General features: G+C 38.9%; 2 protein-coding genes across 3 annotated transcripts in view; both read left to right on the top strand.

Annotated features, from left to right (window-relative positions):
* The window catches only part of SHPRH (SNF2 histone linker PHD RING helicase), a 97,104-nt gene extending 89,969 nt beyond the window's left edge, over positions 1 to 7,135 (top strand). For both annotated transcript variants that reach the window (XM_055310135.1, XM_055310136.1), the window contains exons 29-30: positions 1,977 to 2,057; positions 3,447 to 7,135. In XM_055310135.1, the coding sequence (XP_055166110.1) occupies positions 1,977 to 2,057; positions 3,447 to 3,543 (178 nt within the window). In that variant the 3' untranslated portion in view covers positions 3,544 to 7,135. The remainder of the gene's footprint in view (positions 1 to 1,976; positions 2,058 to 3,446) is intronic.
* Positions 7,136 to 18,129: 10,994 nt separating this feature from the next.
* LOC129500978 (proteasome maturation protein-like) lies at positions 18,130 to 18,586 on the top strand. Its single transcript, XM_055311914.1, has one exon. The coding sequence runs from the start codon at positions 18,130 to 18,132 to the stop codon at positions 18,556 to 18,558; it is 429 nt and encodes a 142-aa protein (XP_055167889.1). The 3' UTR covers positions 18,559 to 18,586.
* Positions 18,587 to 23,800: the final 5,214 nt, after the last annotated feature.

Raw genomic sequence — 23,800 nt, 5'->3', positions numbered from 1 at the left:
CAACTGTATCAACAACTGTATTATTAAAATGCCAAGTAAGATAAAAAATGAGAATTGACCCTTAAATTTAGCAGAATGGAGATCGAAACCAGTTTTGGTAGTTGTGGAGGCGATAGCCTGATTTGAGTATGAGAGAGAATAGGGTTTCATTTATTTATCAACAAACACTTATCTAGCAGAGAGGGTTTAAGTAATTTGTCCAAGGTCACATAGGTAGCAAAAGTGGCAGCAGGTTTCAAACATAGCTCCTCTGCCTCCTCAATCATACTTTTAAGCACAGTACACTGCTGTCTCTACATCGCTGATGGGACTCGTATTTTGAGCAGTTTTGCTTCAAAGAACAGAGAAAAGGAAGAGTATGAGATCAGGAAGTTTTTTTGTTGTTGCTTTTTCCTTTCATATGGGAGAAATAGGAGCAATCCATTAGAAATGGAGAACTAGTGAAGCAAGAGAGAAGAGAGAGTGCCAGAATAATACTCAAGTGCAAACCTTTGTTGTAGGTAGAGGTATGAATATTTCATCTATAGCAATAAGCAGGAAGGCACAGTATGTTCCTTCCCTTTTATTACAGTGGGTGAAATGTCCCTTTTCTTTCAAAAGCCAGCCATTCCACTTGTTATAGGTCCCATCCCTTCTCATATTCTCAAGGACATTCCTCTTGTAATATATGACCAGATAAATATGTCTTAATATCATCTGCTTTAAAAACACTCCACTGCCCACCTTCCCCTTCTTAACCTTCTTCTCTCAGCCTTTCCGGTTGAGTTTTTGTCCTCACTGTGCCACTGAAATGTGATTCATAATATTATTAATGACCTCCTTCTTGCCATTGGTCCCTGCAGGTTCTTTTTTTCTTATCTACACTTCTAGATGAGCTTATCCAGTTCCAGAGCTTTAAGTAACATTTATATGTGGATGACTCTCAGATATATGTCCCTGGTCTAGACATGCCCTTTCAGCTCCTGTCTCAGACTCTCATTCTTTTGCTTTTGCTTCACCCATAGCTGGACTCCACCTCCCCTTAGATACCTAGCTAATGGAAAACTCAGATTTAACATGGGTAAAAGAAAGTGTATTCCTACTGCATTCCCACCCACTCCAAGCCCTCCCCATCTTATAATCTGACTCTCTTAACTGTAGTTTCTCAGACCATAAATCTAAGACTCTTCTATACTTCTCTCTTTGTGCCACACATCCAAACCATCACTGAAGCCTTGCCAACTCTACCTGCAAAAGATATTCCAGACCTGATAGTTACTGTTTCCATGGAAACAACCAGAACACAACTCTCCATCTTATCTGGACTCCTACAGAACCCCTTAACTGACTTCTTGGTCTTCCCTTTGCTAATAGGCCATCTCCCACGCAGCAGCCAAAGGGGTGTCTACAGTATAATCAAGTATAAATCAAATCACGCATAAAACCCACGGATGACTTCCCTTCATAACCACAATAAAACCCAGATTCCTGCCTTGTCCCTCCAGACCCTACACAATCTGTTTCCTGCCCACTCTCCAATCTTATTTCCACTCCCTGCCTCTCTGTTAAAATACACTTCTGCCACACTAGGCTTCTTTCTGCCCTTCATACATTTTAGGCTTGTTCCAAGCATGTTCTCTTCCCAAGAGCTTGCATTTATTTATTGTTGCTTCTGTTTAGATGCTCTTTCTGCTCCTTGGCTTAGCAGCCTCATTCCCATCAGTCATGTTTCAACTCATATGTCAGCTTCCTTATGGCATTATCTGTATCATCTAATTTATGTGTTTATTGTGTGTCTGGTCTGCCCTCATTAGAATGTTAGTTCATTAAGACTAGTTTGTTTTATTTACTGCTGACCACCGCCCCAGCACCTTGATTAGTACTTGCCACAATGGGCACCATGTGACTGATGAATATAGCATATAATATGTGAAGTCTTGTTTGTTCTAATTGGTTTTAAGAAGTTTTTGAACTTACCATTGTTTCATACCTTCTAGACCTACTATTGTACACAGATTCTTAATTAAAGCAACAATAGAAGAAAGAATGCAGGCAATGCTGAAAACTGCTGAGAAGAGGTACATCATAATCTGCTACAAGCCTGATGGATGTTACCTGTTTATATAAGGTTATACAAGTGTTGGGACTTCTTCACTTAAATGACCAGATACATTTTTTAAAGGCAAAACAGGACATTTTACCTATCTAAAATTTTCCAGTTAATGCTCTGGACATCCTATATTTGACTTAATTTATTAATAGAGATTGTAATGTTTAAAAATATTTAAACTGCCCTACATTTCTTTGCCATATTGGATTACTTTTTAAAGAAATCTATCTTTATGCCCACCCTAAAAGCCTTCGTCTGATATCTCTAAAAGGAAACTTACAGTGTTGCTTTATACATCACACATGCTGGTCACATGCACATGAGAAGATCTGGACTTAAAACTCAGCTGATGATTGTGATATTTGTTCCAAAGGCAGAACAGAAGCAGAGAGACCAGAGTGACCTTAATTTTAAAAACTTAATTTTAGGGACTCCTGGGTGGCTCAGTGGTTGAGCGTCTGCCTTTGGCTCAGGGTGTGATCCTAGAGTCCTGGGATCGAGTCCCACATCGGGCTCCCTGCGAGGAGCCTGCTTCTCCCTCTGCCTGTGTCTTTGCCTTCTCTCTGTCTCTTATGAATAAATAAATAAAATCTTAAAAAAAAAACTTTAAAATTATAAAATTTTATAAAGCTTAAAAATTATAAAACCTTCTAATATTTATTCCATAATTTTCTTCAAAGTCATTTTGAAAACATAAACCAATGCCTTACTATATATCCTTATGAGATAGGCATGGTTGGCAGATACAGAGGAATGATTGTCTTGGAAGGGATGTCTATACAGAGGCACAGTGCATAGCAAAGAAGCAATTTGAACCAGAAATCTCCTTCCATTGGTGGTTTATGAGAAGGAAAGAGTCTACTGTGAAAGCTATTTGCATCAGACATGAAGACTTTTTATTGCTGCTGTTTCCATGTGTAACAGAAATCAGCAATTATAGTTAAGCTGCTTAAATAAAATAGCAGTTACAAGAGCTGTTGAAATTCTCTTCAAATACACTAACTTTGGGTAGTAAGAAGGCAAATTCTAAGGTGAGAGCTTTAGCAGCATTTGGCATGGGTTCTGTTTATTTTAGGAATTGGGGAGAGAAAAGACATTTTATAACAAAACCTAAAAGTGCTATACAGAAGTCTTCACTAATTTTGATGAGATGTACTCATGATCCTGTCATTGACTTTCTTCTTGAAGATTTTTATGGTTCACTTACAAACACGAGCAAATATGTTTTTATATTATAAGAATATTTTTATATCATTATGTCTTAATATTATTATGAGACTAGAGCAAAATATAACACAAATGTAACCATTTATTCCTTGGTTTCTTTCTGACTCTACTTCCTTGGGAAACCCTGCAGTCACACGAGCTCATCGGTGAAGCATCCCGAAGCTTCCGTCTTAACCTTGGCTGATCTGGCAGATCTGTTTACCAAAGAAACTGAAGAACTTGAATGAAGTACACTTGATTCAATCCAGAGACTTTACTGTAGTTAAGTTTTTCATTGCTTATAGAGAAGGTTACAAGTAAAAAATCCAGTAGATGTCAGTAAATACTGTTCTTCATTGAATGAATTTCTTTTTTTAGTTGTATGGTGTCCTAGTAGTTACTGAGTCCTTTCCAATTATCTTGTTTCCAAAAGATCTATAAAGATTTTTGATCTTACACTCCTAATACAACATTTATTTTTGTCCCAAAGAATAACTACATCTGATGATGCAAGGGAATTAAGAGAGGTAATGTGTACTTTTCTTTTGATAAGATCAGTCTTAAAAAGAATTGGAGTAAGGGAGAGAATAAACTGGTCTAATTTTATATGACCTAGTATATTTGACCCACATAAATCTCGTTTTGGAAGGGCCTTCAGTATCTTTAGTACATGATTCACCAATATCTTGGTAGTAATATTTTAAGTAGATGGCAAATTATATTAACTTCTAGTTATTTGAGTAGCTTTAGACTATACCTCCATGCATAGTGGCTTTACAGTAATAATATTCCTAACAATAAGTTAACATTAGGCAAGTTTTTCTTTTCTCTGTATGTTGCTACTAAAAATTGAAACATTGAACACTTTTCTTATTTCTATGATGTGTTAAGCAGTGTCAGTGTATGCAGTGAACTTTAAATAGCATTTTAAGTGTATTCATGTTTATCATAAAATTATCTAAACTGCTTTTTCTATTTTTAATTTTCCTTGTTTTTACATATTTCAAGATTGATATATCTGTAAATATTGCAGTTTTTATCATTTTATCTCTTAATCATAACATGGAAGTATGGCCAGGTTTTGTGTTTTGGTTTTTTGTTTTTTGTTTTTTTTTTTTTCATTATTATATTGATGTCTTGGATTCTTTTCCTTTCCTGTGTTGTTGGGAAACTAGACTTTTAACCACTAGTATCTAAATTTGTGATAATTTGTTATTTTATTTTACTAGGACTTCTCTCAAGGACTAGTATTTGATCTTTGGAACAAGAGAATGTCGTATTTACATAAGCAAATAATTGCAGCTGATAACTGAGTGTTTCTTCTTCTGTGAAGAATTAATGGACTTTGAAATCACTAAATAAGGAGTAGGTTATTTTATCCTAGACATTTGATGTAACACAACTATTCTTGTTTCATTTTCTTTGAGCCTCCAGAGTTTTAAATGACCCTCAGGACTCATTAGCTCCTATTTAGCTGCCCAGAAAACTGTAATAGAAATATCCCTTATATCACATTTGTCCAAGAAGCTTTGGTGCTTAGTTAAGGTGCATTTTCTTATTCTAGGTTTATAGGGTGACATAATTCCACTGAAGAAAACACACACACGTTTTTGGTGCTTATTCTTCAGTTGAAGGAAGATATGCATTGATTCTTTTATATGAAATTAAACAAGACTATTATTTTTGTAGCTCTTTACATATTATAAAGAGCTTTCCTGTACATTCACATTCAGCTTTAATTTGCCCAACAGTCCTGTGAAGTTGGAATAACTAATATCATTCCTCTTATAAAGGTAGAGAACCAAGGTTCAGAAATACAGAGAACCATGCTTGTGACACGTAGCAAGGCAACAGTGGAGCCCAGATGCCCTAACTCCCAATCTCATGGTCTTTCTCTAAATCTTCTGTCATGCTGAGATTCAAAAGGTCCATGGTTATAATTTGATGATCAGCATATTTCAGTATTTCTGTTTGTTTCCTAGTATTCCTTTTTGAGCTAAAGTTTTAGGGAAAACAATTTGATATGCTTTGATTTTGTAAAAAAAAAAAAAGAAAAGAAAAGAAAAGAAAAAAATATATAAATACACCTATCTGTATTAGAGAAAAACTGTTCTTATTTATTTCTGTAAGATATCATTAAATAAATATTTTAGTGGAAATTGAAATTTGGGGATTTATTAATTTCTGAGCTATACAACATTCAGTATATTTTCTTGTTTTTTGTTTTGGTCTCTTAACAAAAGATGTCAAAATTGTTTTTACTATAGAATTCCATATTTTATAGACATTTATCATTTGTTCAAAACAGTCACAGCATTTCTCCCAGAAAGTTGGTCAAAACAAATACAGATCTAATCCCCACATCTTCTTGGCTGCAAATGAAGGACTTTTCTGTTTCCTTCTTCCATCATTTTATATTTTCTGAACTATTACTGTGCTCATAAATAGTTGTTCTGAAGTGGGTGCTGTTCTAATGAACCAGTGAGGAAAAAAAAGATCGTGCCAATCCTTAAAGAGCTTAAATGTATTTGGCTCTGGGGAAGTATTCTCCATTACATGAATCCGAGTCAGCTTATTAGGACTGAAAAGATGAGTTGTATACAGTGTAAAATACATGTGCCTAATTCCATATTCCTTTGCTTCAAACCAGATAACTTTACTGTTTATTGCAGCTTCAGCTTTTCTCGTGGTCTTTATTGTGGCAGAATGATCCATGTGTTTGGCTTTTTAGGGATTCATCCTTTTCATGTCCTCTTAATAACGAACTAAAAAACTATCGACATGGTAATTCAAGATGTGACCACAAATGCTTTATGAATAATTACAAACTCATAATTTGATAAATATTCAGGAATGGAATTGAGCCATACAAGATTAGTCATCAACTTAAAATGCCCTTTCAAGTAGACAAAGAAACAAATTGTCTTTTAAATCTTCTCCTGCTCTCATTTACTAGATTTAGTAAATTGAAATTTTAGTGTGCTTGAATTCTTTATTAAACTACAGAATAACCTTTTGAAATGCAAAAATCACCTATGCTAAAATGAGATCAGGCTTAGTTAAATTAAATAAAAAGTATCTTGGGGGGGGCACCTGGCTGGCTCAGTGGGTAGAACACGTGACTCTTAATCTTAGGGTCATGAGTTCAAGCCCTATGTTGGACATGGAGCTTACTTTAAAAAAGGTATCTTTCAGTTTTTCTAGAATTTAAACAAAATCCCCCCAATAACGTCATTTCATGATCTTTAACTGGCATGCCAATATAAAAATGAAATATCATTAAAACAGTACAGTGCAAGCAATGTATTTTGAGCCTGTCTACTCTGATAAGGGAAATCTAATCTTTAATAATATTTCTTCAAAACGGGACCAATTAACTATATTTTATAAAATGTATGAGAATCTCCATGTATCTCTGTTATATTGTGAAACCCACAAGAATGCTATCTCCTTAAGGTTAAATAGGAACCACTCCCAAGCCTTCCTTTAGAGGAGGAGCCTGCAGGGTAATTGACAACCCAAGGAGCATTCCAAGTCTCAGGACAGGTATAAGGTGTTGCATCTGAATTCTAGAAAGCGCAATGTCACAGACAGAAAATAGCACGAGAACCTGTCTTCCCTTACCTTCAGCCAGCCTTTCCAGGACACACATACCTTGTCTTTGAAGGTCCCATACCATCCCTCATATTCTTTTCCATTATTTAGTATCAGTGACTTAAGACTGATTGTGCTTGTTGAAACTGACCTTCATTATATGGAAACTGAATCCTTTGTACTGCAACTTATGTATGCAACTTCTTACAAACCAGAAATAAAATTTAGCCTCCTCTATCTGTATGATGATCGTTTGTATAGGTGTCTATTATTAAATTGTTCAGTAACTTTCTTTCTTCCTATCAAATAACCCATCCCTTCAGTCTTTTCTTAAAAGTCTTCCTCCAAAGCCCTTTGTTATATTTGTCTCCTGGAAACTGGTTCTTATTTATGCTCCACACTTCTGATAGAGCCTGATCAGGGAACAGTTTTGTCCAAGGACTGATACTGTTTGTGTGAGATCGTGATTTGTATACCAGCACAAGTGCCTTATGGAGCAAATATTTGTTCCCAAATTTCCTTAGAAATCTAGTGCCTCCTCACTTTGTTAGTGACTTGTTTAGAGTATATCTACGGAGATTACCTGTGTTTATTTTCTGTCATTACCATTTAGTTTATATTTACCACATCCCTAATTCTGTACTCAGAACTGCAAAGGCATGTTATGCCCCCTTCTGTTTCCCAGCTTCCTATAATCACATGAGAGCTACATCCAGTTATTTTTTCAGACTCCTTTTTTTTTAATATTTATTTATTCACGAGAGATGCAGAGAGAGGCAGAGACATAGGCAGAGGGAGAAGCAGGCTCCCTCTGGGGAGCCTGATGCAGGACTCAATCCCAGGACCCCGGGATCATGACCCGAGCCAAAGGCAGACGCTCAACCACTGAGTCACCCAGATGCACCTTTTTCAGACTCTTCATAAAAATTTCCACTGACTAAGAGGAGAGCATTATTGCCTATTGATTGTGTTGAAAATATTTTCCTTTGGCAGACACGAAAAGATGTCTTTGGTAAATGCAAACCTATGCTTAAGAAGAGAACTTAGTGCCTGATCTTGCTTTATTGTATCAGTATTTATCAGTGATTAGTTATTAAACTATTAAGCATCATTATGGGATGTTGTATTTACTTAAAACTTCTTCTGGGCTTCTCACTTTTTAAGTCTATAATTGATTACCTGGTTACTTCTTTTATTCTGCAGGTGACCATTCTACCTTGCTTCCCACATGACTGCTTACCAGCATGATACAGTACAAATAAATACATAGCACTTCTGTCCTCTTATTAAGTTGCTAAGGACAACTCAGATAAGCAGACATCTGATTTATGCAATAAGTTCTTTTAAAAGGATGATTATTTTTACTCATAGTCTTTATGCATACAGCAAAGGATTGGCAAGTTTCCTTCTTAAATGGTTTTGGTCTTTCAAGCATTAAGATAAAGATCTTTACTGATTAAACCACTTTTTAATTCTCTTCTTTCTTCCTTTCTTCTAATCTGTTCTGTTCTTCCTCAGTTTTGAGACTGTTTGTCTCTATCAGAAAAGTAGTTTATCCACCATTACATAAAAGGGTACTTACCAGATCCCCTACCCGAACAGTCCTAACGGAGTCAGTGGGCTTGGGGAGTGAGCAGGGCACCCCTCAGATGAGCTTCGGAGGGCACCCCCCAAGAATTGTAAATAGCTGCAGCTCCCTGGACAGAGTACTATAGCAGCCCAAACTAATGACATGACCCATATAAATAAAAGCCATTAAAGCCCTCAGTAATTTTGATACATATGAAAGTCCTGAGACCAAAAAATTTGGGAACAACTGCAATAGCCTATTTTTAAAGTATCTTCAATTACATACTTATTCATTAAGAACAAGGTAGGGAATGGCAAAAATTTTCTAGCCAGGCATAAATTTGCTGTATGTACATGTTTATTGATACAGACAAAAGTTTATGTTAAAAAATCTACCCACACAGCAGCAACAGTATATGCAAGTTTGGTGGATCTTGTATATAACAAGGGTTCTGTTTAATTTTGCATCATGGACTGTTTAAAAAAAAAATGGTTGAGTTGCATATAACGCTGACTTTGAACCAAATGCTGTTGCCATATGAATATAAAATGGAATAATGATAATCATTCTGTGGCTGCTCTGTGACCACAGAGATAATTCTCACCTGTGAATGGTGAGTTGTATAAGTCACCTCTGGTAGGCCACAGTTTCCAGTATCAATCAAATAGTAATCCGTGTGTTGCTGTGAAAGTGTTTTATAAGTTTGGTTAAAGTCCGTATTCAGCCAACTTAAAAGGAGAGGATTATTCTAGATGACCTGGATGGGTTTGATTCAGTCAGTAAAAGGGCATTAGGAGCAGAAGTGAAACTTCCCAGAAGAAATTCCACCTGTGGACAGCAGCGTCCACTCATGCCTGAGAGTCCCCGCCTGCTCTATAGACTTTGGACTTGCCAAACCAACATCCACAATCACAAGCCAATGCCCTATAATACTTTACTATATCTCTCCTGCTGGTTTTGTTTCTCTGATCGAACCCTGAACACATAGACCACCCTTGGTTACCACTTTTAAATAGCATTATCATATTTCTTAGAAAATACACCCAAAAGTGTCTAGACATAGCCTAAACGTTTGTATATAGAAGGAAGATTGCAGTGGGAAAAAAAAGGTTTTTAAATTAGTATTACTAGTGTCCATTATGGCTTCCAGTGTGGCATGTGCACATTGCAGGAACAGGCAAGGAGATCATTAAGGTGTGGAAAAAAGATATTGGAACTTCTATTGAGTTGGGAGGATTATTTGTAAAAAGAGAAATTTAGCTTCCTCTTACTAAATACACAGATGAATAGTAACACCCTTATTCCCATCCACATATATGGCAGTCATATGTCACCTATGTAAGTGGAGATGGGAGGTCCTCACACATCAGGCAAGGAAGGGTGAAGAATTTCATTTTTGTATCAAGATGTTGGAGGGTAAAAGCTAGTCACCTTCCCTACTAAATGCAGAGGAGGGATGTATAGCATCCAATATGATTTTGATTATCCATAAGAAAGAAAGTTTAGAACATAAAATGGGTTCTTGAAGAGATAGTGAAATCATTTCTGAAAGTTCAAGAAAAGACGGAGTTTTATCAAACTACAAATGAACTCTAAGGTTCCTTTAAGTCCTTTAGTTAATGATGGTATTTCCCATTCTAGGTTTTATTTTCTTTTTCCCAAAACACGTGGCGTTAAATTCCAGAATCTCTTTACCCAAGTGAATAATAAATACCAAAAAGAGGGGCACTGCTATTTTCCCTTTCTAAAAAGCTCATAAGCAGGAAATGCAACTTTTTTAAAATTTAATCAAGAATTAAATGAATTCAGTAGAAAAGGCATTGCCTTCCACTGGGTATGCAGTAAATAGTTGTTGAATTTAATTCATTGGAATAACTGATAAACATGGCTCACATCAAAGCAGAGTTGTGAGGGCTGCTGAACCATTTGCAAAAATCCAGTCCACTAAAGAGACCTGGCTAATTATAAACACTGAGAAATCATTTCACATTTCTCCTACTGTACTATTCCCGTGTGTTCCACATTTGATAGTACGTACTGTTTGATTTTTATTCTTTGATTTTGATATCAGTAACTGTTACACTAACTTTTATCTCTAAGACTTATTTAATATTGCATTGAGCTGTTTAGGTTTTTTTGGACTTCCATGAATCCAGCTTTCAAAAAATGTGGTAGCTCTGCCCTGAAATTACAAGACAACTGCATTGTCAGTGGATCTGTTGTTGAGGCCAGCATAAAATATTAACCATGTTTCTCTCACACTAGTGTCAGGAAGCAAGAATTTCCTGTTCCCTTCAAGGTCTTTATAGATGGACTAAGAAATTGACATGAGACAAATTAACAGGAGAAAGTCAGATATAATCTCGAACATACGGGGAATCCACACAGACATGGAAATTCCATGACAAGCAAAATGTCTATATGTCATTCTGAACTAAGAGAAAGGGATGGAGTCTGGGACATCAGAGGGATGGAATGCAATTCACAGGAAGTTGAAAAAGAGTAAATGTTTGCTGAGCCACTGAGAAATAATGGGGCACAAAGGACTTTGACCAAATAGGCCTTACCCAGTTCATAAGATAATGTGGTTAACTATGGTGATAGCTCTCTTCCTGGAGCAGGTCCTCTATCTAAATTCTTTTAGACAGTAGTAGGGGGTCGGGGGGGGGGGGGAGCGGGGAGTAAAAAGCTTTTCCAAAATCTGCTGGGGTCTGACTGCTTTTTAACTCAATAATCTTCATGCCAAAATGGCCCATTCTGGGGCAGCCTGCCCTTGGCCCCTACACTAGACTAAATCATGGGGTTTTTTTCCTCTCCAATTGGAAGCAAATTCAACCTTAAAAAGCACTGATATCCAATAATAAAAAGCCCAGTTTAAAAATGAGCAAAGATTTTGTGTATGTGTGTGTGTTTTATAGACATTTTTATTTCAAAATGAAGACATTGAAAGCATAAGAAATCCTAAAGTCCTATGAAATTACTTCAAAAATATCCTATGTATTTTGTATTGCCACAATATAGTGCCACTAACTGGCCTCAAAAACGATTATCAGGTAGTACAAATAGTAGCATCTTAACTCTGAAGGTTTTTTTCCCAACTTTAGCAAGAGGAATGACTGACAAATTGTATATCCATTTAAAGTGTACAGTGTGATGATTTGATATACATACACGTTGTGAAATGATTACTAGGACCAAGGTAATTAACACACCATCACCCCACATAGTTAAAAATCTTTTTCAGTGTGTGGTAATAAAGCTTAAGATCTATTGTCAGCAAGTTACAAGTGTACAGTCCTGTACTGCTAACTAAAGTCCTCATGCTGAACTTTAGAATCTCGGAACTTACTCACCTTATAACTGAAAGTTTGTACCCATATCTCCCTTCCCTCCAAACAAAACTATCTAAGTGGCCAATAAGCACATGGAAAGATAATTAACAGTATTAGGGAAACGCAAATAAAATGCAATCAAAACCATAGTGAGGGATTGGAGGATGGGAAGAGAGGAATGCACAGGCAGAGCACTGACGGATTTTAGGGCCGTGAAACTCTTCCGACACTGCAGTGGTGGCTACATCACTATATGTATGTCAAAACCCATAGAATGTGCAACACCAAGAATGAACCCGAAGTGAAATAAGTCAGACTGAGAAAGACAAATATATTGACCCAGCAACTAAAGGGACCCCATGAAAAACTTCTTTATTCGCTCCTTCTCCTGCTTCCAATCTCATTAGGACCTACACTCTGGCCTCACACATACCTTATACAACAGATGGAGTATGTCCTCCTTCTAAAGGTCAAGGACTTAATGATTTCTTTGGTCTTTCAGTACAATAGGTAACACCTAAGGAGTGACTAGGCAGGGTCATGATGAAGGTTTTCCAAGACCACTGACTCACCAAGACCCCTGACTCCAGAGCATAAGTGACTTGTGGAGGACACCTAAACTCTCATCTTTGTTCTTGGATTACTAAAAGACATGTACACCAGACCACCGTCCTCAATAAAAACCTCAGTCCCCAAGCAAAGACAAGACCCATTTTCCATTTCTTTCTGAGTCTTTCAGATGCTCTGTCTGTATCTATAATCTCTCTCTGTCTCCGCTAAACTCTGCTCTTACTGCCTTTCAGCTCATGTTTGATTTCCATCCTGCATGAAGCCAAGGACCCCCTTGGCTGGTCCTGCAGGATCCCCTTTGGGCCCTCAGACCCAGCCAGCCTACATCAACATGATTCCACTCATAAGTGGAATCTTCAAAAAAAATTTTTTAATAAATTAATAAAAAGCAGGATAAGACCTATAAATGCAGAAAACAGATAGTTGCCAGAGGGAAAGGAATATGGAGGTTGGGCAACATCAGTGAAGAAGAGTGAGAGATACAGGCTTCCAGTTACAGAATAAATGAGTTATAGGAATAAGAGGCACAACATAGGGAATACAGTCGATCCTGTAACAGTGATGCATTGATGTACTGGGAGAGATGGTAGCTACACCCATAAACATAGCATAATGTATAAATTCGTCAAATCACTAAGTCGTACACCTGAAACTAATGTAACATGATGTGTCAAACATACTCAAATAAATTAAAATATTAAAGTAAAATAGAGTCAAGCCCATGAAAACTTAGTGACCTCTTCCACAACTACCTTATAAGTAGTGCAGATACTTCTCCCCTGTTCTCTATCACCTGCTTATTCATGACCTGGCATGGATGACTGCCCTTCCCCCAGCTCATTGTACACCCACTCCTATTTGCGGGATTTGTAAATGATAAGTCTTGTGACTCAAAAAAAAAAAAAAGGATGAATGTTAATATAAACTATGGACTTGGAGTGATGATAGTATGACAATATAGGTTTTGTTGATTGTAACAATAGTTAACAATATATGTTCATCCAATGTAACAAATTTACCACTCTGGTGTGGGATATGATAGGATTGGGAGCAGGTAGGAGCAATATGAGAATCCTGTACTTTTTGCTCAATTTTGCTGTGAACCTAAAATGGCTCAGAACAATAAAGTCTATTTAAAACACACACACACACACAGATATAGCATTTCACACCCACTAGGATGGCTATAATAAAAAAAATAGACAATGACAAGTGTGAGCAAAGATGGGGAAAACTGGAGCCTTCCTATATTGCTGGTGGGAATGAAAAATGCTACAGCCACTTTGGGAAATAGTTGGTTCATTTCTTTACAGTTGAACATCCACTTACCAGCTATGCCACTCCTATGTATAAACACAGAGTTCCCATCTGATCCAGCAGTTCTGCTCCTAGGCACACACCTGTGTTAGTCTGCTGTGGCTGCCATAACAAAATGCCACAGACTGACACGAGAAATTTATTTCTCACAGTTCTAGAGACTGGAATTTGAAAGATCAAGACGTTGGTAGGTGTGGTTTCTTCTGAGGCTTCCCTTTGGCTTGCAGACAGCTGCCTTCTCCCAGTGCTCTCACATTCACATGGTGTCTCTCCTGAGTGCCTGTACCCCTGATGCCTCTCTTTGTCTAGGGACAGCAGTCATATTGGATTCTAGCCTCACCAAAAAACTTGTTGTTGCCAGCATTAGTTACAGTAGGGAGCCTGGGTGGTTGAGTTAGTTAAACATCTGCCTTTGGCTCAGGTCATGATCTCAGGGTCCTGGGATGCAGCCCTATGTCAGGCTCCCTGCTTAGCAGGGAGTCTGCTTCTCCCTCTCCCTCTGTGCTTCCCCCTGCTTGTGCTCTCGCAGTCTCTCTCTCAAATCATAAAAATATAAAATTAAAAAATAAAATTACTCTAAAACAAAAATCTAAAAAGTATGAAATGCTTCCTTACTAAAGTGATTTTTTTAAGTTGTAGCATCTAGAATTACCAGCTATAATTGCCCCTCATCTGAATAAACAGCCATAGAAATGGAATGACTAAACAAAGCATAGATCAAGTTCTTAGACATAAAACAAAGGTGGCTATTATCTTCCAAAATTCACTAACCTTGATGGTACTCTCATGAAAAGCCTTAATCTGGCACACTTGCCAGTTTCTTTTTTTTTTTTTTTATAAATTAATTTTTATTGGTGTTCAATTTACCAACATACAGAATAACACCCAGTGCTCATCCCGTCAAGTGTACCCCTCAGTGCCCGTCACCCATTCACCCCCACCCCCCACCCTCCTCCCCCTCCACCACCCCTAGTTTGTTTCCCAGAGTTAGAAGTCTTTATGTTCTGTCTCCCTTTCTGATATTTCTCACACATTTCTTCTCCCTTCCCTTATATTCCCTTTCACTATTATTCATATTCCCCAAATGAATGAGAACATACACTGTTTGTCCTTCTCCGGTTACTGTGGCCAAGTTCAAAAAGGGTGTTGCCTGAGTTCTCCTCTGGGATTTTGATGGAATCTTGTCTCACATTTAGATCTTTCATCCATTTTGAGTTTATCTTTGTGTATGGTGCAAGAGAGTGGTCTAGTTTCATTCTTCTGCATGTGGATGTCCAATTTCCCCAGCACCATTTTTTGAAGAGACTGTCTTTCTTCCAGTGGATCGTCTTTCCTCCTTTATCGTATATTAGTTGACCATAAAGTTCAGGGTCTACTTCTGGGTTCTCTGTTCTGTTCCATTGATCTATATGTCTGTTTTTGTGCCAGTACCACACTGTCTTGATGAACACAGCTTTGTAGTACAACCTGAGATCTGGCATTGTGATGCCCCCAGATATGGTTTTCTTTTTTTAAAATTCCCCTGGCTGTTTGGGGTCTTTTCTGATTCCACACAAATCTTAAAATAATTTGTTCTAAGTCTCTGAAGAAAGTCCATGGTATTTTGATAGGGATTGCATTATACGTGTAAATTGCCCTGGGTAACATTGACATTTTCACAATACTAATTCTGCCAATCCATGAGCATGGAATATTTTTCCATCTCTTTGTGTCTTCCTCAATTTCTTTCAGAAGTGTTCTGTAGTTTTTAGGGTATATTTTGAGAACCATTTGAATGGTAAATGGTTCTCCAACCTTTTATTTTCAGGTTGTAGGTGTCCTTCTGTCTAAAATGAGTCTCTTGTAGACAGCAAATAGATGGGTCCTGTTTTTTTATCCAGTCTGAAACTCTGCGCCTTTTGATGGGGTCATTAAGCCCATTCACGTTCAGAGTTACTTGAACTTCTTCTTAAAGGGGAGTTTTAAGAGTCCCCCTTAAAATTTCTTGCAGAGCTGGTTTGGAGGTCACATATTCTTTCAGTTCCTGCCTGTCTTGGAAGCTCTTTATCTCTCCTTCCATTTTGAATGAGAGCCTTGCTGGATAAAGTATTCTTGGTTGCATGTTCTTCTCATTTAGGACCCTGAATATATCCTGCCAGCCCTTTCTGGCCTGCCAGGTCTCTGTGGAGAGGTCTGCTGTTACCCTAATATTCCTCCCCATGAAAGTCAGGGACTTCTTGTCTCTTGCTGCTTTAAGGATCTTCTCTTTATCTTTGGAATTTGCAAGCTTCACTATTAGATGTCGAGGTGTTGAACGGTTTTTATTGATTTTAGGGGGGGATCTCTCTATTCCCTGGATCTGAATGCCTGTTTCCCTTCCCAGATTGGGAAAGTTTTCAGCTAGGATTTGTTCAAATACATATTCTGGCCCTCTGTCCCTTTCGGTGCCCTCGGGAACCCCAATTAAACGTAGGTTTTTCTTCCTTAGAGTGTCATTTATTTGCCTTAATCTGTCTTCATGGTTCTTTAATTGTTTATCTCTTTTTTCCTCAGTTTCCCTCTTTGCCATTAACTTGTCTTCTATGTCACTCACTCGTTCTTCCACCTCGTTAACCCTCGTCGTTAGGACTTCTAGTTTGGATTGCATCTCATTCAATTGATTTTTAATTTCTGCCTGATTGGATCTAAATTCTGCAGTCATGAAGTCTCGTGAGGCCTTAATGCTTTTTTCTAGAGCCACCAGTAGCTGTAGAATAGTGCTTCTGAATTGGCTTTCTGACATTGAAGTGTAATCCAGATTTTGTAACTCTGTGGGAGAGAGGGCTGTTTCTGATTCTTTCTTTTGAAGTGAGGTTTTCCTTCTAGTCATTTTGCTCAGTGCAGAGTGGCCAGAAACAAGTTGTATTGGAACACGGGGGAGTATCACTGGTCCGTCTAGCTGGTCTTCTGGGGGAGGGGCCTGCTGTGCTGATTCTCAGGTGTTAGCACTTGGGGGAGCTGCTCTGCCCCTGCCTGCTGCAGGGCTCAGCGGGGGTTGTTCACCCCGTCAGGCCCCAGGAGGAACAGCAGCAGTTGCTATGGCAACTCTGGAAGCCTGGATTCAGCCTCCGCAGGAACTACAGGGCTCGGGGCTCTCGGTTCTCCGTCCGCAGGGCCTGGAGGCTCCGGGGCGGGGCCGCTGATCTGCTCAGCTCGGGGCAGGAGCGTCCTCGCTGTCCTGGGCCCTCCCGGCCTCTGCCTGTCCCGGGGGAGGCCGGATCCTGGGCTGTGTCCCGGCGCCCTGTGCTCCGGGGCCTGCGCTGTTGGATTCGCGCTCCCGCCCCGCAGCCCCCTCCGCGGAGCCGCCGCCCGAGCCCCTCCGAGCTGCTCCGGTTGGTCCCGCCGTGCGCGCTGCATCCCTTAGGGAGCTCGGCGCACTCTCCCGGGGCGCAGGTGTCTGTTAGTGTCCCCGGGAGCCCGAGGGCATCCCCGCCCTCCTGGGTCCTGCTCCAACTCCCTGCGGGCCCCTTTCCGCCCGCCCGGGAAGGTTGGTGCAGCTCCTGCTCCTCCGGGACGGGGCTCTCCTGTCCTGGGGACACTCGCCCCGGCCTCAGCCCGGCTCCTCGCGGTGCCCCTCCCCCTCCGAGGCCTTTTGTTCCTTTATTTCTTTTTCCCCGTCTTCCTACCTTGATAGAAGCGCGAACTCTTCTCACTGTAGCATTCCAGCTGGTCTCTCTTTACATCTCAGGCCGAATTCGTAAATTTTCAGGATGGTTTGAAGGTTATCTAGGTAATTTGGTGGGGACAGGTGATTTGGGGACCCTGCTCTTCCGCCATCTTGCCCCTCCGCCACCCACTTGCCAGTTTCTAATAAAGAATCATAGGATACTTCACCTCAAGTAATGACTAACCAATAATCATGTAACCCTAAAGTGATGTATTTTGTCCCATCCTAGAAATACATCATAGTGCCAATCTACCTTTGCACTCAAATATTGACTTGAACAGTTGAACGACGAAGCTCAGTTCAAGGAATGAGATTGTGATATAAGCTATAAAATGAATTGTGAGCAATGGCATACATCAGGGATTGTTAACCTCAACACTATTGACATTGTGGGTCAGAACACTCTCGTGGGGCCTGCCCTACACATTCAATGATCTTTAACAGTATCCCTCACCTCTGCCCCCTACATGCCAGTAGCACATCCTAACCCCCAAGTTATGACAACCAAAAATGTTTCTAGACATTACCACGTATTTCCTAGGGGGCAAAATTGAGAACCACTGCCATAAGTCAAGGAAGATTTCATGAGTTTTCATGGTACTAACACAAACTGTGTACCAAAAGAAAAAAAAATCATGTTTGATTTCTACTTTACTTGTATAAGCTCTGTTGATTTGAAATATCCAGAATATTGTATAAAAAGCAGTTCCGGGGCGGGACCGGCTGACAGTAATAGAGCCGAAGGCTGTTCACAGAGCAAGTGAAGATGAATGCCAGAGGACTTGGATCTCAGCTGAAGGACAGTATTCCAGTTACTGAGGTTTCAGCAAGTGGACCTTTTGAACAGCATGATCTTCTTCGAAAAGGTCTCCCTTGTGTGAAAAATGAACTTTTTTTGCCCAGTCATCCTCTTGAATTATCAGAAAAAAATTTCCAGCTCAACCAAGATAAAATGAATTTTTCTACACTAAGAAACATCCAGGGTCTGTTCGCTCCACTAAAATTACAAATGGAATTCAAGGCAGTGCAGCAGGTTCAGCATCTTCCATTTCTTCCAAGCTCAAACCTTTCATTGGATATTTTAAAGGGTAATGATGAGACTATTGGATTTGAAGATATTCTTAATGACCCGTCACAAAGTGAACTAATGGGAGAACCACACTTGATGGTGGAATATAAACTCGGTTTACTGTAATCTGTTGTGCTGTTCATGAAAATAGAGGGGCTGCATGTTGTTTATAGTCGTCTTTTTACTATAATTTAATGCATACAACATTAAAAGTACACATGAGGAAAAACAAAAGCAGTTCTGTTGATCTTACTAAATTTAGATTACCATATTCTTTGCCAGTTTTATTTGGAAGATATCACATTTTGATCTAAAATTTGAATCCAATGCTGAAATGCCAGCTTGGAGCCAGAGGAACGAGTGTTTGTATTATAGTAAAAGACTGCCCGTTGACACTTATAAATGGAAATACTTATAAAAAATCAGGAATGTAATTTTATAATGAGTTTTGCCACATAGTAGATTTGCTATCGACAGACTTTGCAAATACACTTGATGTCGCCTAAGAGTGAAGGACATCATCATTTAAGTTTGATACATTGTACTTCAAGGGTTGTAAATATGAACTTAGTGCATTCTGAAACTATGGTATGGGTGGCACTTCCCCACACATTTTGGTATGTCATAACATTAATATAATACCACCTTGTAACATTGATTTTCCCACTGAAAAGTCTTTACCTCCCTCAAGAGGATCATAAATAGATGGGATGGTCTGTTAAAAGATGGGATGGGGTGAAATGGTCAATAACTTTCCCTCCTTCCTCCTTCCTTCCTTGCTTCCCTCCCTCCATCCTTCCTACCTCCTTTATCAAGAGTCACTGAGACACTAAAGCTAATATCCCATCACCCTTCGTTCTTACAAGCAAGCAAGCATGGACACACTAGCCTCTCCAGTAGCAGGATGGGAGGCTTTATCAGGAGCGATCCCCAGAGTTCACATCCATGGGATTGGCTACAGATGCCTACTAAAGATATATGATGACATCATGAGCAGCGAAAAACAAAATACACTTCCTAATTGGAAGATTTGTGAACTAATAGTGTAAGAATAAACCTACTGGCTGATTTCTGTACCTCAGTAAATGGCACTCCATCTTTCTCTTCTCAAGACAAAAACCTTGCAGTTGTCCTCATGTTTTTTTCTTCTTTCACCTCTTATATCCAACCCATCAGTTCACCCTCAAAATGCATCTGAACTCCAATCACTTGTCATCACTTCCACAGCGAACAGCTAATCCCTGCTGTGATCATTAACTGGGTTATTGTGACGGCCTCCTAGAGTCTTTTCCCAACACAACCACCAATGTGATCATTTTAAGACATATAGCAGATAATGTCCCAGCTCTGTGCAAAGTCCTCCCATGGTTATTCGGCTCACTCAGAAACCTAAATCTATATGAAGGCTGGAAGGCCCCTGCTGATCTGAGCCTCAGTGGCCTCTGTCCTCATGACTCACATTCTCCCTCTATCCCTCTGTTCCATCCTCAGGGAGCCTCTTGTATCTACAGCGTAGCCCGCATATGGGGCTCCCTGCTCAGAAGGGAGTCTACTTCTTCTCCCTCTGCACCCCCAACTCATGCTCTCTCTCTCTCTCAAATTAATAAAATTTTTTAATAAAATAAAATTCCACAAATAGTGCTAGAACAACTGTACATCCACATGCAAAGAAGAAGAAAAAGAAGGAAGAGGAGAAGAAGGAGGAGGAAAAGAACCTGGGCACAGACCTTATATACTCAACAAAAATTTGCTCAAACTGACATTAATGTAAAACTCAGAATTTTAAAACTCCCAGAATATAATTTGGGAGAACTATAGATGAACTTGGGTTTGTTGGTGAGCTTTTTGAGACAACACTAAAGCCACAGTCATGAAAGAAAGATTGATATATGTACTTCATTAAAATTAAAAGTTTTTGCCTTGTGAAAGGCACTGTTAAGAGAATGAAAAGACAAGCCACAAACCAGGAGAAAATATTTGTAAAAGACACATCTGATAAAGAATTGCCATCCACAAAAAAATTGTTATCCACAATATGCAAAGAATTCTGACGGGATGAACACTGGGTGTTATACTATATGTTGGCAAATCGAATTCCAATTAAAAAATACACAAAAAATGCAAAGAATTATCAAAACTCAATATTAACTAAATAAGCAACTGATTTAAAAAATGGGCCAAAGACCTTAAGAGGTACCTCACCAAGGAATAAGATATACAGATGGTAACTAAGCGTATGAAGAGATGCTCCATATCCCATGCCATCAGGGAAATGCCAATTAAAACTATAGTGAGATATCATTACACACCTATTAGAATGGCCAAAATCCAAAACACTGACACCAAATGCTGGTGAGGATGTGGAGGAACATAAACTCCGATCCATTGCTGGCAGGAATCAGAATAGCACAGCCACCTTGGAAGACAGCTTGTTGATCTTATTATCCTATCTTGCATTCATGCTCCATGGTATTTACCCGAAGGTGTTCAAAACTTATGTCCCCACAAAAACCTGCATGTGGATATTTATAGCAGCTTTATTCATCAGCAAAACTTGGAAGCAATCACAGATATCCTTCGGTATGTGAATGGATAAATAAAAAATGGTATATCCAGACAGCGAAATATTATCCAGTGCTAAAAAGAATGAGCTATAAAACTATGTAAACTTCATAAGTGAAAGACATGAATCTGAAAACACTATATACCACATGATTCTGACAATATGATATTCTGGAAAAGGTAAAATTATGGAGATGGTAGGAAGTTCACTGGTTACCAGGACTGGGGGGAGGAATGGATGAATAAGAGGCATACAGAGGATTTTTAGGGCAGTGAAACAACTCTGTATGATACTATAGTGGTGAATCTATAACATTACAAGTTTATCCAAACCTATAGAATAACTCTGAGACTGAACCCTCACTTAAACTAGGGTCCCTAGAGGATACGATGTGTCAGGTTAGATTCATTGATTATAACAAGTGTACCATTCTAGTTGGGAGATGTTGATATGGGGAAGGCTATATACATGTTTGGGGGCAGGGTGTATATGGGAAATCCCTGGACCTTCTGTGTCTTAAAATTGCTCTAAAAATAAAATCTATTGGAAAATAAAAATATTAAATATATTTAAAAATATAAATATAGAGGGACACCTGGGTTGCTCAGCAGTTGAGGGTCTGCCTTTGGCTCAGGGCATGATCCCAGAGTCTTGGGATTGAGTCCTACATCGGGGGTCCCTGGATGGAGCCTGCTTCTCCCTCTGCCTATGTCTCTGCCTCTGTGTGTGTCTCTCATGAATAAATAAATAAAATCTTTAAAATATATATATATAAATATAGATAATAGATGATAGAGATAGTTGGTAGATGGATAGATAGATTGATAAGTAAATCAGAGCCTAGCTCAAATATTCTCTCATTTTTTATACCCCTCCCAAGCCACTCCTTCCCCAATCCAGGCAAAAATTATAGCTACCTTTTGTGTTTTTCCATGTACTTTGATTTTACCGTTTATATGGAGCTATATGTCAAAACTCTTTAGCTACATAGCTTCTTCCAAGAGATCTTTATTTTTAATCCTCTAGGCAATAGCACTGACTTTTTACATAGTAAAAAATTTAGCACAATTCAATGATATTTATTATGGAGCATTTAATTGTTTGCTAACTTAATTCTGGTTTTTTTGAATCTTCAGATGTTTGGGTAGGTAACAAATAACATGTCACGTAGCTGCCTTCTGCTCTCAAAGGTCTCAAAAAGACCATATGATGGTCTCTTGCAGTTTCTGTCAGTGGCAAAATTTGGAGATTCTTGAGGACTTTCTGTGGTACCTCTTTCCCAGACTCCTGTTAAGAAATTTTTCTAAAAATACTCCCCCTACCAGACAATTTTCTCATTTTGAGTTGTTTATTTAAATTTGTTTCAGCTATAGAGCAACTCAATTTTATCATCAACAGATTCGGATTCTAAGAAGAAATCAAGAAGGTAACCAAGGATAGTGTGAATGTCAGTTATAGCTTATAATTGCATCAGGCCTCACAGAGGCTTAATATCCTGATGAGTCTTATCCTTTGGATAGGAACGTACTGTTTCACTGGTTCTCAACTACAACATTACAGCCTACTTCAAAATCCTCTGGTGAGCTTATTAAAACAAGATTGCTGGGTCCTGAGCCCAGAGTTTCTAATGCAGGAGGTCTGAGTGGAGACTGGTTATTTCTAACAAGTTCCCAATTAATGCTGATCCTGCTGGTACAGAGAACCACACTCTGAGAACACCTCCTCTATATGGGCAAGTGCCTGCGGAGAATCTCTCTAATGGTGTTATCTCCTTTTTAACTGTGAAGACCATGGGTTCGTCAGAAATGTGATGTGTCAACGTTCTAGAACTCTATAATGTTATATGACATTGAAATAGAGAAACAAGTTGCATTTGTCTGCCATACACTTAAAAGGATCAGTGCATTGTTCTTTCATCACCACCGAATGAAATAAGTACAACTTAGCAGGGTCCAAGGAACCAGCTTTAAAGAAGGTGTACAAAAGGAGTAAGACAAGTGGCATAAACTTCCAGGGCAAATACATTTGCAATTTAAGTGAAGGCATCCCAGGAGAAACACTGAGTATGAATGCGTGTTAGTCTACTTATGTCAGAGAGCCCTCACACTAATTCTTTCATAGCCCAGGACAAAGAAGAGTGACATTGAATCTCTAGACATGGTGGAAAGCTAGAAAAGAAGCTGTGCCCTAATAATTTTGTAGAAAGATTTCTCTTAAGATTAGCACCTTAAACAGCACACACTCCTAGTAGATTGTGTTTTGACCAGCAACACTAACTCTTAGGCAGAAATCAGTGAGATCATCATTTGTTCCAAAGATTTGAATCACGTGGAAATCCCAAGTGGTTTTGTTGTCGTTGTTTTTACAAAGATTTTCCAACTGGAATGCCTGGGTGGCTCAGTGGTTGAGCAGTTGAGCAGTTGAGCATCTGCCTTTGGCTCAGGGTGTGATCCCAGGTCTAGGGATTGAGTCCCACATAAGGCTCCCTGTGAAGAGCCTGCTTCTCTCTCTATGTCTCTGCCTCTCTCTGTGAGTCTTTCATGAATAAGAAAATAAAACCTTTAAAAAAAAGAATTCCCAGCCTTATTAATACAGGTTTATTTCAAATACCTAAATATGGAAGGTTTTCCTTCTGTATAGATATTCTGGAGCAATATGCTTCTCTCCTCAGGAGGTAGAGGCTACAAGTGGGAACAAGGAAATCTCTGAAAGGTTCAAAACTGTTATGGTCAACTAATTATACATACCATAAATTTTTAAAACTTCTTTCAAGTCAGTTAATGGCGTGGAAAGCAGATAACAGGT

The sequence above is a fragment of the Nyctereutes procyonoides genome, unplaced genomic scaffold, assembly GCF_905146905.1.
Source record: "Nyctereutes procyonoides isolate TBG_1078 unplaced genomic scaffold, NYPRO_anot_genome, whole genome shotgun sequence".
Classification (NCBI taxonomy): domain Eukaryota; kingdom Metazoa; phylum Chordata; class Mammalia; order Carnivora; family Canidae; genus Nyctereutes; species Nyctereutes procyonoides.
The sequence above is the reverse complement of the archived record's forward strand: the minus strand, read 5'-3'. Positions and strand labels throughout refer to the sequence as shown.